The sequence below is a fragment of the Puma concolor genome, chromosome A1 (genome assembly GCF_028749965.1).
Source record: "Puma concolor isolate L17-30 chromosome A1, mPumCon1.1.hap2, whole genome shotgun sequence".
Classification (NCBI taxonomy): Eukaryota; Metazoa; Chordata; class Mammalia; order Carnivora; family Felidae; genus Puma; species Puma concolor.
In genome coordinates, this window is record NC_141667.1 from 114,198,208 (window position 1) to 114,212,652 (window position 14,445).

General features: G+C 43.7%; 1 protein-coding gene across 1 annotated transcript; it reads left to right on the plus strand.

Annotated features, from left to right (window-relative positions):
* Positions 1-5,357: 5,357 nt before the first annotated feature.
* On the plus strand, positions 5,358-11,419 carry PLK2 (polo like kinase 2). The gene is made up of 14 exons (XM_086700520.1): positions 5,358-5,764; positions 6,355-6,462; positions 6,607-6,723; positions 6,918-7,047; positions 7,290-7,377; positions 7,850-7,945; positions 8,057-8,255; positions 8,345-8,492; positions 8,839-8,936; positions 9,250-9,379; positions 9,622-9,862; positions 9,985-10,114; positions 10,383-10,493; positions 10,629-11,419. Exons 1-14 carry the CDS (start codon positions 5,495-5,497, stop codon positions 10,818-10,820), a joined length of 2,058 nt encoding a protein of 685 aa, XP_086556646.1. The 5' UTR covers positions 5,358-5,494; the 3' UTR covers positions 10,821-11,419.
* Positions 11,420-14,445: the final 3,026 nt, after the last annotated feature.

Here is a 14,445-nt window from a genome sequence, read left to right on the forward strand (position 1 = left end):
GGCAGTGATGATGAAAGAAAAAATAGAGTACCATTTACAATACTATTGAGCCAGATCACCAGGGTTAAAATGACTTAGCTGAAAGAGCAATTCGAGATATTGGACAGTGAAGCCTATTGACAACTGCCATCTGGATGGAGAGCAGAGGAATGAAATCACTACCTGGATGACATGCCAAGAAATCCATAATAGAGGAGTAAGGGAGAAGACCACTTTAGGATTATTTATCATTGCATCTTACATGAATTAAAAAAAATTTTTAAACATTTATTCATTTTTGAGAGACAGAGAGAGAGAGAGAGAGAGAGAGCAAGCATGAGTGGGGGAGAGGCAGAGAGAGGGAGACACAGAATCCGAAGCAGGCTCCAGGCTCTGAGCTGTCAGCACAGAGCCAGACATGGGGCTTAAACCCACGAACTGTGAGATCATGACCTGAGCCAAAGTCAGATGTTTAACCGAGTGAGCCACCTAGGCACTCTGAATTCTTACAGTGAATTTTACCAATACCTGCCTCCTTTAGTGTTTCTATATTCTTCAATTTTTTAACAATGGACAAGGGATAAAGAAATTTTATTTCAAAATAAGAGGTTAAAAAAAATCAAAGAAGATGCACATAATGTCATCAGCCTACATCAAACTAAAAAGTTTCTGCACAGCAAAGAAAACTATCAACAAAAGAATAGGCAACCTATGAAATGGAAGAAAATATTTGCCAACCACTCATCTGATGAGGAGTTATTATCCAAAATATACCAGGAACCCATATAATAGTAAAAAACAAAACACACAATTAAAACTGAGCAAAGATCTTGAGTAGACATTTTTCCAAGGAAGATGTACAAATGGCCAACAGGTACACAAAAAAATCCTCAACATCAAATATAATGTAAAACCAAAACCACAACGAGACACCATGTAGTACCTTTTAGGATGTCTGTTTTCAGAAAGACAAAAGATACCAAATGCATGCAAGGATATGGAGAAAAGGGAACCCTTGTAGACTCTTGATGGAAATGTAAACTGGTACAATGTATAAAACAGTACGGAGTTTCCTCAAGAAATTAAAAACTGAAACACAATATGACCAGCAATTCCACTTCTAGGTATATCTCCAAAGGAAACAAAATCATAATTTCAAATAGATAACAGTATGCCCATGCTCCCCGAAGCATCAGTAATGATAGCCAAGGTATAGAAACAACTTAAATGTCCATCAACAGATGAATAAAGAAAATTTAATTTGCATATATATATGTGTGTGTGTATATATATATATAGAGAGAGAGAGAATAGAATATTATTCAGTGATTAAAAAAAGAAGGCTATCCTGCCATTTGTAACAACGTAATGCCTCAGGGCATTATGCCAAGTGAATTAAGTCACAAAGAGAAGGACAAATACTGTGTGTTCTCACTCTATCTAGAAACTAAAAAAAACCGAACTCCTGACAGAGAACAGATTGGTGGATGGCAGATGTTAGGGTCAGGATGCAAAACAGGTGAAGGGGGTCAAAAGGTACAAACATCCTGTAATAAGATTAGTATGTCTTGGGGGCGTAACATATAGCAAGATGACTATAGTTAACAATATTGTTCTTATATGTGAATGTGGCTAACAAAGTAGATCTTAAAATTTCTCATCAACAAGAAAAAAAAATCTAACTATTTGCAATGACGGAAATTTACTGTGTTAACCATTTCACAATATTTACCTGTATCAAATCAATGCGTTGTACACCTAAAACTAATACACTGTTACATGTCAATTAGATCTCAACTAAAAAACAAAACAAAACTCTTTCCATACCCTATATTCAGAAAGTTGATTGCTTACACTTGCTACTATTATTTTCTTTGTTCTTGAATTTAAGTCCTTACTCTATCTGGAGATTTTTTTTTTTTTTTTTTTTTTTTTTTTTTTTGCATATGGTGTTTATAGGCTGAACTGTGTTTCCTCAACATCCATGTATTGAAGCCCCTGACTCCTCAGAAGACGACTGTATTTGGAGATAGGGCCATTAAAGAGGCAATTCAGTGGGCGCCTGAGGGGCTTAGTCGGTAAAGCGACTAACTGGCGATTTCAGCTCTCATCATAATCTCATGGTTCCTGGGTTCCAGCCCCACATTGTGCTCCGCACTGACAGTGCAGAGCCTATTGGGATTCTCTCTTTCTCCCTCTCTCTCTCTACCCTCTCCCTCCCAATCTCAAAATAAATAAATAAATAAATAAATAAATAAATAAATAAATAAATAAACAAACTAACTTTAAAGAGGTAATTCAGGTTAAATGAGGACATTTAACATTTAAATGAGAACATGCCTGAGCCCTACTCCATTCTAAGTTCTGTCCTTATTGCAGGAAGTTTGGACACACAAGGGGACACCAAGGATGCTTGTGCACAGAGGAACAACCACGTGAGGACACGGCGAGAAGGCACTCATCCACAAGTCAAGAGGTCTCAGGAGAAAGCAAGCCTGCCCACACCTTGATCTTGGACTTCCAGACTCCAGATCTGAGAAAAATTTCTGTCATTTAAGCTGCCCAGTCTGTGGTATTTGCAGTGGCGGCCCTGGAAAACGAATCCAGTGTGAGGTATGGAGTTTACTTTGTTTTAATATGGAAAAACCATTGGCTTCTAGTTCCATTTACTGAACAGTCCCTCGCTTCCTCACTGATCTATCATGACTCTTTGGTCATCTACCAAAGTTAATAAATAATAAGTTAATAAATGTGGAGCTATTTCCAGGCACTTTATTCCATTGATCAGTCTATCCCTGTGAGAGGACTGTGCCTTCTTACTTGCTACGGCTTCATTATAAGTGATGATAGCTGGTAGAGAAAGGCCTTGCCCCTTTTCTTCTTCTTTAAAGGGACTTGGCTATTTTTGATCACCTACACGTTGCTATGAAGGTTAGAATCAGCCTGCCAAGTGTCATTAGAGATCATATTGGGATTTTGATTGTATTTGCATTAAATCTGTAGAACTACAGAGAAATAAAACTTTGTAATTAAAGACTGATCTCCATCGGAAGGTACCACTTACTTCCTCATGTTCCATGAACTGCAATTCTAGTTCTGCCCACGTGATGGCACCACAAACTGAAAAATCAGATTTTCACAGTTGGCCAGGCAATCTCAGAACACACACACACACAGTGTTAATCTTTTAGTAAATACTAGAATGTTTTGAAGGGTAGATCTGAACTTCATATGGAATGTTAAGTGGTTTGTCGAATGCTTAATTAAGTACATTTGCTAAAAATATATACAATAGTGTAGGATAACCAAAGAGTTGAAATAATAATGAAAGATACCCTGACCACCTGTTCTTCACAGTCCTTTTCTCTTAGAAGGCCATAAACAATTAGAGATAAAAAGTTCATTGTCAACCAGTCAAATAAAGATATGGTGTGGGATTAGCTCTGGAAGTTAAGATGGTCTTTTCTAACCAGCAAGCCTGCTGTGAATAGGCTAGTGAATAGGTTTGCATAAATCTGGGGACCAAAAGTCACCCTAGGCTTATGAATGGAGGGGAAGATTACGTAATTCTTCATTTCCACCCCACCCCACTCCAGCCCTGATCATCTTGGGAGTAAAGTCTACTTTCACTTATGAGAGACATGCCTGTGCTTGCCCTGAACTGTGTAAAGAACCAGAAAGACGTTCCCTTCCTACTCTGTAATGCCAGTGAAGTCTCCTTCTACATTAGGTGGGAAGTGTTTGACACAGAAGGCCTGTGGAAATGCTTGTCTAACTGACACCATGCATACCTAAACTTGAGAGTGGACTGGAGCAAACCCTTTTTCTAAGTACCTGCCAGAGGTTCATCAATCTGGTACTGGAAAGAGCCCCTGGCATTTAGTATCAAAAAACGGTTTACCGCATCTTGTTAACCTTGGATTAAAAGATTTGCCTACTGCTCATCAACATAACTTGGGTGGTCTACTAACATATACATAGAACAGTTAACTAAACCCCAGTTTCCTTATCTGTAAAATGGGAATAACAGTATTTCCCACTCCCAACTGTTGTAGGATTACATAAGGCATTTCAAAATACTATACACGGTGCCTTGTTCTTAATTAATGTTCCACTGTTGCCAGGACAGCAAGGGAAACAGGTGTTCCTCGGTCAGCAAAAGCGAATAGCAAAATCCGGGAACAGGAATCTAAGCCATGTTGAAGCTCATTAGCCTATGTCCCTCCCTTCATCCTACCAGTCCCCCTGCAGGGGGAAAAGGCCTTGCATTCTCTCCCAGCACCAGGGCAGCCCTGTGACTTAATGAGCCATTTAAAGGACGCATTGTGCCTAAGCCCTTCCGAAAAAGAAGTGATAGATGACTTCGATGGTAAACCATAATTAGCACCAGGAGCCCTTTTAACACCACTTACTATCAAGAAAGGCCCACGTTGTAACCCGCTCCCCATTCGAATCCGTGCCTGCGCTTCTAATACTTCCCAGGAGATGACGCCCTTGCTCCCCAGTCTGAGAGCAGCCAGAAGATGAAGCCTTTTGCCTGGGACTGTCTCCCTCTCCAAGGTTAAGGACCTGACCTCCTACAAAGACCCGCTCTGCGCGGTGGGCAGAGGCCAGGAAGGCCTAAATGGGACTTGGCTTGGTCAGCCTACGGGCCCCGGCCTGGGCCCGCCTCACAGAACCGGCGTTGAGCTCGGTACGCCTTGCTCTAGGAATCCTCGCCTTTCGCTGGCACTACCACCCCCAGTGCCCCATCGAGAAGCGAGCTGATGGGGTAATAATGCGGGCGGCCGTGCTGGGTGGCGGCAGGGCCGGCGAACGGCAGCACCGAGGTCCTCCAGATGGTCAGGGCGAGGCCTCACGTGCCTGTGCAGTGGACTCTGGACACGGTCACACCTGAAAGGAGGCGTCAGGTTGCGAGACGGTCGAGTAGGACTGTGCGGGGGAGGGGACCCGCGTTGGCACAGCGCCCGGCCGGGCTCGCACGCCTAGCCGCCGGGACACCCGGCGAGTGGGGCGGGGCGGGGGCGGGGCGAGGGCGGGGCTGAGGGAGGGGATGGGGCCTGGCGCCAAGCCCTCGGGTTTCCATTTCAAACCCAGAACCTGAGAGCATTCGAAGAATGGGGTGGCGGTCCCGGAATTGCCGGACTTCTTTGTTGTCGCCCTGCCCGTTGCGGCGATCCTTCCCCGAGACCGGCGCACGAGGTAAACGACCCCTGTCCGCATGCCGCTCGCAAGAAGAACGCCAGCGGCCGGTCCAGACGTGGCGTCCGACCCGCGCTCTCGGGCGGCCGGTGGGCGGGGCGTCGTCCGTGACGTCGCATCCCGTTTCGATTCTCCGCCCCCCTTCTCGGCCCGTATATAAGACTTCTCCGGGCGTTCGCACTCTCACAAGTGGAAGCGGACGGCGGGCGTGGGTCGTAGGAGGTGGCGGCGGGGGCTCGAGGGTGAGGGCCGGCTCGGACGTGTGTCCGCGCCTTGGAGGTGACAGCTGGCAGTGCCGGGCGGTGAGGCGACGATGGAGCTCTTGCGGACTATCACCTACCAGCCGGCCGCCAGCACCAAGATGTGTGAGCAGGCGCTGGGCAAGGCTTGCGGCGGGGACTCTAAGAAGAAGCGGCCGCAGCAGCCCCCTGAGGAGCCGCAGCCGCCTCAGCCCCAGGCGCAGGGGCAGCCGGCGGCCCCGCACCACCATCATCACCACTCGCACTCGGGGGCCGAGATCTCGCGGATTATCGTCGACCCCACGACGGGGAAGCGCTACTGCCGGGGCAAAGTGCTGGGAAAGGTGACGAGCGGCGGGCGCCTGGCTGCCGGACGGGCGGTTGGGAGGTCTGCCCGGGCATCCCCCACCGCCCCCCCCCCCCGAGCCGGCCGGACCCTGAGTCCCCGCATTTTGGCTTCTCGGGGGCTCCGATCCCGGCGGGTCGTGGGTATTCACCTGCCCTGCTCTGGCTTTTGTGCGCTGACAGCGCCGGGTTGCCTTTATATCCTTAGCCTCAGCTCTCAGTGCCTCCCGCAGCCCCAAGAAATTGATCTGGAGGCCAGAAGCGAGGGCTTTCTGCTCGCGCCCCTGGCTTCCTCCGCCTGCCCCCCAGGGAATTTTCTTGACAGGTCTCTTCAGACATTATTTTTCATCTCCCTGTTCCCAACCCCCTCCATAAATCTCCTCTTGTAAAGGGAGAAGGGGAACTGGTTCACTGTTTTCAGGAATGCTTTCGGCTTCGCGAGGGAGCTTTTAAAAAGTACAGTGCACACGTCTTTCCACCCTCACTGCCACCCGTAATGTTGCGCTCCTTTCTAGTTTTTATTCATTTTTAAAAACATGTACTGTCCGTTTTTCTCCCACACTCAGTGCTGTCTCGGCTTTGTTTTCAGGGTGGCTTTGCAAAATGTTACGAGATGACAGATCTGACCAACAACAAAGTCTATGCTGCAAAAATTATTCCTCACAGCAGAGTAGCCAAACCTCATCAAAGGGAAAAGGTGTGTATGACTGTTGAGTAAAGTATTTTCTTTGTGTGCAGGAATGGCCCTTCCCTGCTAAGAAAATGTCTTCTGCGTGTGTAAGCAGCTGGCTTGGAAGCGGTGACAGAAGGCTCATAAGCCTGGTTCTGCTTTTTCTTTCAGATTGACAAAGAGATAGAGCTTCACAGAATCCTTCATCATAAGCATGTAGTGCAGTTTTACCACTACTTCGAGGACAAAGAGAACATTTACATTCTCTTGGAGTACTGCAGTCGAAGGGTGAGCGCTGACCCCTGTCCCAGTCCATCTGCGCCCCCCGGCTGGTGTGGCATTCACATCGCCTTGTATCGGGGCTTCTGCTCTGGTGGCAGTTACTTTACTGCAGGGTTAACTTTCATCACGCACCTTGTGCAGGACAACTACTGATGCCCATAACTCTGACACGCTGTCTTTTTTCCTTCCGCTCTTCCTAGTCCATGGCTCATATCTTGAAAGCGAGGAAGGTGTTGACGGAGCCAGAAGTCCGATACTACCTCAGGCAGATTGTGTCTGGGCTGAAGTACCTTCATGAACAAGAAATCCTACACAGAGATCTCAAACTAGGTAAGCCCTTTGTTCCAAACGCTGATTTCGTGTTAGGGAGAGGTGTTCTTTTCTTCCCTGTCTCCCTCGTTGTGTATTAGTGTTTCTAGTTGGGATCTAGCCTGTGCCCTCTTGCTTTTGAATCTGTGACTTTACTAGTCAACAACTGGCTGCCTGCCTCCCTCCAAAGAGGATGTGTGTGTGTGTATTTGGTGAGAACATCTTTTCAAGGGGATTGAGGTTTTGTTTTCTTTACCATCTAGGGAACTTCTTTATCAACGAAGCCATGGAATTAAAAGTCGGGGACTTCGGCTTGGCAGCCAGGCTGGAACCCTTGGAGCACAGAAGGAGGTAAGAGTCAGAAAGATACATCCTGACAGGGTTTTACGGAGACCAAATATGCTCTTATTATTTTCCAGTTAATGTGTTGGAGAAGGGTCAGCTGATTTTAAAATTCACAGACCACAATGATGTTAATCCATGGAAACACTAAGTGCCCACTGTGGACGAGGCAGAGGACCTTATACCTATAAGTTGATTATGAAACAAATCTGTCTCATATTTGCCTGAAATGTTACACAAACGCTCTGCTGTACATGGTCTCAGTTGGTTTAAAAACACTGTCATGTGGCTGAAAACAATTGTACATGCATTAAAAATAATTAAGCCACTTGGTCAACTGTTAACTGTTGAGATGGCAAAAATCAAAAGTCAAATTTTTCTAAATAGAAATTCAACATAACACTCTTAAGGTTTTATCCAGAGAACTAAGTGTAAACAGTAGAACAGTTCTTAATGAGACCTTCATATTTTGCTTTTCCAGAACAATATGTGGTACCCCAAATTATCTCTCCCCTGAAGTCCTCAACAAGCAAGGACACGGCTGTGAATCAGACATTTGGGCCTTAGGTTGTGTAATGTAAGTAAATGCACCAAAATGACAAAAATGCAAATTTGGGTTTAGATTTTTTTCACATTCGAAAAGAGTTACTTTATGACCATTCCTAAAGAAGTGTTATCTTGCACACAGGTATACAATGTTACTAGGACGACCCCCCTTTGAAACGACAAATCTGAAAGAAACTTACAGGTGCATAAGAGAAGCCAGGTATACAATGCCATCGTCGTTGCTGGCTCCCGCTAAGCACTTAATAGCTAGCATGTTGTCCAAAAATCCTGAGGATCGTCCCAGTTTGGATGACATCATTCGACATGAATTTTTTTTGCAGGTTGGCATGTTTCTTGTGTCTTTTTATTGCATGCTTTTGATCACAGTTACCCAACTGGTTACTGAAAAGTCTTTTCTGACACTATGCAGGGCTTCACTCCAGACAGACTCTCTTCCAGCTGCTGTCATACAGTTCCAGATTTCCACTTGTCAAGCCCAGCTAAGAATTTCTTTAAGAAAGCAGCTGCTGCTCTTTTTGGTGGCAAAAAAGACAAAGCAAGATACATTGACACACATAGTAAGTTATAAGACTTCTTCTGCTCTTCTGGATCCAGTATGTTTAAATCTGATAAGTTAGTTAAAAGAATGTTTTTATGTTAGCATAACAGCCAGTATGTTTGAATACTGTTGAACTTTTTATAGTATGATAAAACTCTACTGAAAAATGTGATGGATAGCTTTTTTTTTTCCATACACATTAAAGTGTGCTCCTTGCTTAATTGCAGCTGATGGTAATGATAAAATGCTCGTTTAGCCTTGAATGCTCATAAGCTGATTGCTAACACAAAAGGAGGAAATGTGGCTAGCTCTGTTCCTACCTTGTTAGCAGACTAATGCTCATAATTCTTGTCTTTGATTTACAGATAGAGTGTCTAAAGAAGATGAAGAAATTTACAAGCTTAGGCATGATTTGAAAAAGACTTCAATAACTCAGCAGCCCAGCAAACACAGGACAGATGAGGTATGCTGGAAAAGAATAAAATAGATACAAACACTTTATATCATTTCTGTTTCTTTGTTAATTATCACATGGGTTATGGTGATCACGATTCAAGCATGTGATGATCATGATTCAAGCTTTTCTTCGAACCTTTTAAAAGATTTTGTGTTTTAGTTTAACGAGGCATGCACTCGAGTCACTGAACTATCTTTTGTGTCCACTGCTTTTTGATAAGCTTTCCCACCAGTTGCCACAATCTCAGCTTAACTGAGAATTCTCAACCTCAAATGAATTTTAGATGTTTGACTCCTTGTCTGACCCTTCTCTTTTCTAGGAGCTCCAGCCACCTACCACTACAGTCGCCAGATCAGGAACACCTGCAGTAGAAAATAAGCAGCAGATTGGAGATGCTATTCGCATGATAGTCAGAGGCACTCTTGGCAGCTGCAGCAGTAGCAGCGAATGTAAGTTGCCATCATTGGCATTTTAAATGAGACTATAAATGCCAGTGCTTAATACTAAGTAACTGGAGTCAGTTTGTTTTGTGGCCTAATTACACAGTACCAGCAAAATTGGAGGAATCGGAAAAAGCTGAGCAACAATTTTGAGTCCCTCATGTCCTTAGAAGTAGTGGAGGGAAAGTTAGAAGCTACCAACGCCTAAGATTTTATTGTTAATTAGTTTACAACTTTCTCTGACTTTCTAGGCCTCGAGGACAGTACCATGGGAAGTGTTGCGGACACAGTGGCAAGAGTCCTTCGAGGATGTCTAGAAAACATGCCGGAAGCTGACTGCATTCCCAAAGAGCAGCTGAGCACTTCCTTTCAGTGGGTCACCAAATGGGTCGATTACTCTAACAAATATGGCTTTGGGTACCAGCTCTCAGACCACACTGTAGGTGTCCTTTTCAACAATGGTGCTCACATGAGCCTCCTTCCAGACAAAAAGTAAGTATGTCCAACTAACGAGATTCTGTCACTTCTGTATTCTTGCACTCAAGAAATCTAAAACCAGTGACTAATGGCCTCTATTTTGTTTCTTCTCTCTCCCTATGGTTCCTGTTTTTCAGAACAGTTCACTATTACGCAGAGCTTGGCCAGTGCTCTGTTTTCCCAGCAACAGATGCCCCTGAACAATTCATTAGTCAAGTGACGGTGCTCAAATACTTCTCTCATTACATGGAGGAGAACCTCATGGATGTAAGTACCTCCTGGATGTGGCGTTTGAGCAGTAATATTTGAAGTGTAGTCCACAGACCAGTGGCATCTGCACAGCTCTGAAGCTTTTTAGAGGTGCACATGCTTTTGTCCTACCTTAGCTCTCTACTGAATCAGAATCTCTGGGGGGTGGGGCCAAGAATCTCCAGGACATTCTGATGCTTGCTCAACTTGGAGAGGCATTTGCCTAGAAGAATGGAGTGCAAACTGCAAAATTGTTATGGGCACTAACTCTCCCAATTGCTTTTAGGGTGGTGATCTGCCTAGTGTTACCGATATTCGAAGACCTCGGCTCTACCTCCTTCAGTGGCTCAAATCTGATAAGGCCTTAATGATGCTCTTCAATGATGGCACCTTTCAGGTAAGCGAAACCCTTCAGGAAAGTGTGTGTTTAGGTCACAAAAAGTGATTTTCAGGTAGCCATTTAATGATTGGACACACTTTACTAATTCTTGAATATCTGTAGAGATCTAATATTTATGTTTCCTTTTGAAAGGTGAATTTCTACCATGATCATACGAAAATAATCATCTGTAGCCAAAATGAAGAATACCTGCTGACTTACATCAATGAGGACAGGATATCTACAACATTCAGACTAACAACTCTGCTGATGTCTGGCTGTTCATCAGAATTAAAAAATCGAATGGAATACGCTCTGAACATGCTCTTACAGAGATGTAATTAAACGACTTCTTTAATGGACCCTATGGGACTCCTCTTTTCCACTGTGAGATCTACAGGGAAGCAGTCAGATGATCTATAGCATGTTGAAAAAGACGGACAGGTGGTGGTACGAAAACAATTCCTCTGGAGCCTGCTGGACTGGGCGGAACCAGACCAGGCTGACGCATACACTTCTTAACTTTGGACAGTCTGAGAGTGAACCAGAATGCAGTTTTCCTTGATGTACCTGTATTAAAAGGTTTTTCAGACAATTTCGCAGGAAGGTGCATTGACTCTTCTCTCTGTTGAGAGCATTTCAGACAGAGGACTTGGAACTGTGAATATACTTCCCGAAGGGGAGGGAGAAGGGAGGAAGCTCCCATGTTGTTTAAAGGCTGTAATCAGAGCAGCTTTTGGCTGCTCAACTGTGAACTATGGCCATATATAATTTTTTTTTTGTTAATTTTTGAAGACACTTGTGGCTGGAAAAGTGCATTCCTTGTTAATAAACTTTTTATTTATTACAGCCCAAAGAGCAGTATTTATTATCAAAATGTTTCTTTTTTTTTTTATGTTGACCATTTTAAACTGTTGGCAATAAAGAGTATGAAAAAGCAGAAATTGTGGTCCACTGTCTTTTGTATGGTACATCACCGCATCACACATGCTTTGATCACGGATTCTTTGGCACGCTTGGGTGTGACATGGAGTATAGAAGCATGCCAGAAAGTTAGCTCTTTGGCTTCATTGATAGTACTTTGTAGAAAGTAATCCTTAACACCTAAAGTGCAATCACATTTTCTGGGTAGATCTCGCTTGAGAAGAGAAGATTATAACAAAAATACTATTCTTGTTACAACCAAAATAGGTCCTCCTACTAAATCCACAACCAGTTTCTCTCAGGAGTATTACCTTAAAACTCATTTTCAGCTTGGGGGTGCCTAGGCAACTTAGTAGATTAGGCGTTCAACTTTGGCTCAGGTCATCATCCTGCAATCCGTGGGTTCGAGCCCCCCATTGGGCTCTGTGCTGACCGCTCAGAGCCTGGAGACTCCTTCAGATTTTATGTCTCCTTCCCTCCCTCCCTCTCTCTCTCTGCCCCTACCTTGTTCACACTCTGTTGCTCAAAACTAAAAACATTTAATTAAAAAAAGGGGTGTCGCCTGGGTGGCTCAGTCAGTTAAGCTACCACTCCTGGTCTCGGCTCAGGCCATGATCTCACGGTTTGGTGAGTTCAAGCCCTGCATCGGGCTCTGTGCTGACAGGGTGGAGCCTGCCTGGGATTCTCTCTCTCCTTCCTCTCTGCCCCACCCCCACTTGCACGAATGCACTCTCCCTCCCGCCCCCCCCCCCCCCCCCCCCCGGTCTCTCAAATAAACATTAAAAAAAATTTTTTTTAATTAAAAAAACCCTACTCATTTAGCTTGGAGCTGAAAGCCAGAGTAATCCTGTGTAAACACACCTCTGTTATGTGTCAATAGGTACAGGAAGTTTATCTTAATATGGGCAAAACGCTATGCTTTGTAAAATACGTGCACCGCCTGAATGTATTACTCAGCTTAAACCTGCCTAAACACTCCCAGTGCCGCTGGCACTACTAGTACACAATTCCAGTAGTGGGGAAGTACTTGGTCAATAAGTCGTTATATTTTCCTTTTGGTGCGTGGTGGATGAGGGATGGTATGGGAACCAACCTGTGGTTTTAAGCCCATCTTTTTTATACCATCAAATGATCCAAGAGGCAAATCTGAGAATGTTTTGTCTTTCCGTGGGATTTGCTCTTTGGCGGGTGTAAAAAACTGCTTGTTCTGTTACTCTGAACTTACGGTGACCTGTATAAGATGCACATACGTATTTGTTCATTTGTAATCCCATTGAGGAAAACACTGTCCTGAGAAAAGAGCACTCTCCTGTATCAGGCCCTCTCTACGATGCAATCCTGAACAGTGTAGTGCAGAAACGGTGGTGGTACTCTTACATTTTTCTAAAATTATTACACGGTACCGGTTAGACTTTAGTAATAAAAGTCAGAGCTGGGGAATTTGTTAGGGATGTTTCATAGGTTCTAGAACAACTTGGGCTGGTTGGAATTCTTTGGCCACAAACACAACTTTAGTCTTGGTTAAATGTCTTATAGTAATAGCTGAAGAAAACTAGGTAATTACACTAATAGCTGGGTGTGCAAAAGCAGAACCTATTTTTATCTTTATGAGCAGAGAAAATAATGGGAGTTTGCAAATAGTAAGAAGTGGTCTTTCATTTTGAGTTTCACAGTGTACATTGCTTCACATTTTTAAAATATGCACTTATCCACTCTTCAGGACCTACTGTGTATAGATCAGGGCCCAGCATTGGAGATGCAGAATGAACCTGAGCCTGTCCTTTCCCTCAAGGAAGTCACAGCAGAGTGGAGGAGACAGTTCATTTACCTATTAATCTGATAAGTGTGCTGTGATATTATGATAAAGGTATGCACTGGGTGTTGTGGGAACCAAGAACAGGAATCATAAGGAAGGAGCCCCAGGTGTGGGGTGGACTTAGAGAATTGATTCAGAGAATAAAATTCTTTTTTATTGGGTTTGGAAAAGGGGGGGGGGTAAACAGAAATTTAAGATAGGAAAAGGTGTTATAAGCAGTGGAAATAACATGTGCAGATGCTAGAGGGTCAAAGAGTTTGCAGGAAAAGTGAGTATGTAGGTCTGAAGCATCATAGGTAAAAGCTGAAAGAAATAGACATGATGTGTCCTGACCAATATGCCATCCCAAGTCATATAGGCTGCATTGAAGGCTATGTGTAGTTACTGAAAGATTTTAAGGAAGAAAGTGACCTACTATTTTAGTTTTATAAAATTCATTCTAGGGGCATAGCCAAAATGGGTAGGGGAGAATATGAAGAAAGACAACCCAAACAGTAAAGAGATTAATGGTGGGATTCAGGTGGAGAAAGGACTAACTGAAAAAAAAAAGCATACAGAGAATTAGACAGGAATATATCTTTTGGCCTTTCTGGTTTACTTCAGTATTCCCAGCACTGGACACCAGGCCAGCCATATAGCAGTGAAATACTGAATGAATGAATAAATGAAGATAGATTTGGGAATGACTTAGAAAGCTGATCATAATAGGATTTGGCACCTGACTGAATGTGGAGTCTGAGGGAGAGGGTGAGGGTTGGGATGATTGGCCAAGCAGTCAATGGGGGAAATGTGTTTTACTGTAGGGCCATCAACTGAAATCAATCAGGAATATAAAAGGAAGAACCACATAGGAAAATACAGTGAGTGCAGGACACGCTCAATCATACTTGTGTGAGGACACCAAAAGAGGCCCAGAAAACAGGTAGACATACATGTCTACATCTCAGGAGAAAGCAAACATTCCAAATATTCCAAAACAATATTTGGAAGTAGCCAGGCTTGAAGCAACATCATAGGAGTAGATTTGAGCACATAAGGATAAATCTCTTTCATCCCTTCTACCCAGGATTGTTTTTTGTTTTTTGTTTTTTTGTTTTTTTTGCTTTGTTTTGTTTTGTTTTGTTTTGTTTGTTTTTGGTACTGAGGCCAGGTATATAAAACCTAATGGTGTAGATAAACCTTTGCAGTGAGGGAAGGAAGATAAGAAATTCCCAAATAAATTATAGTCTT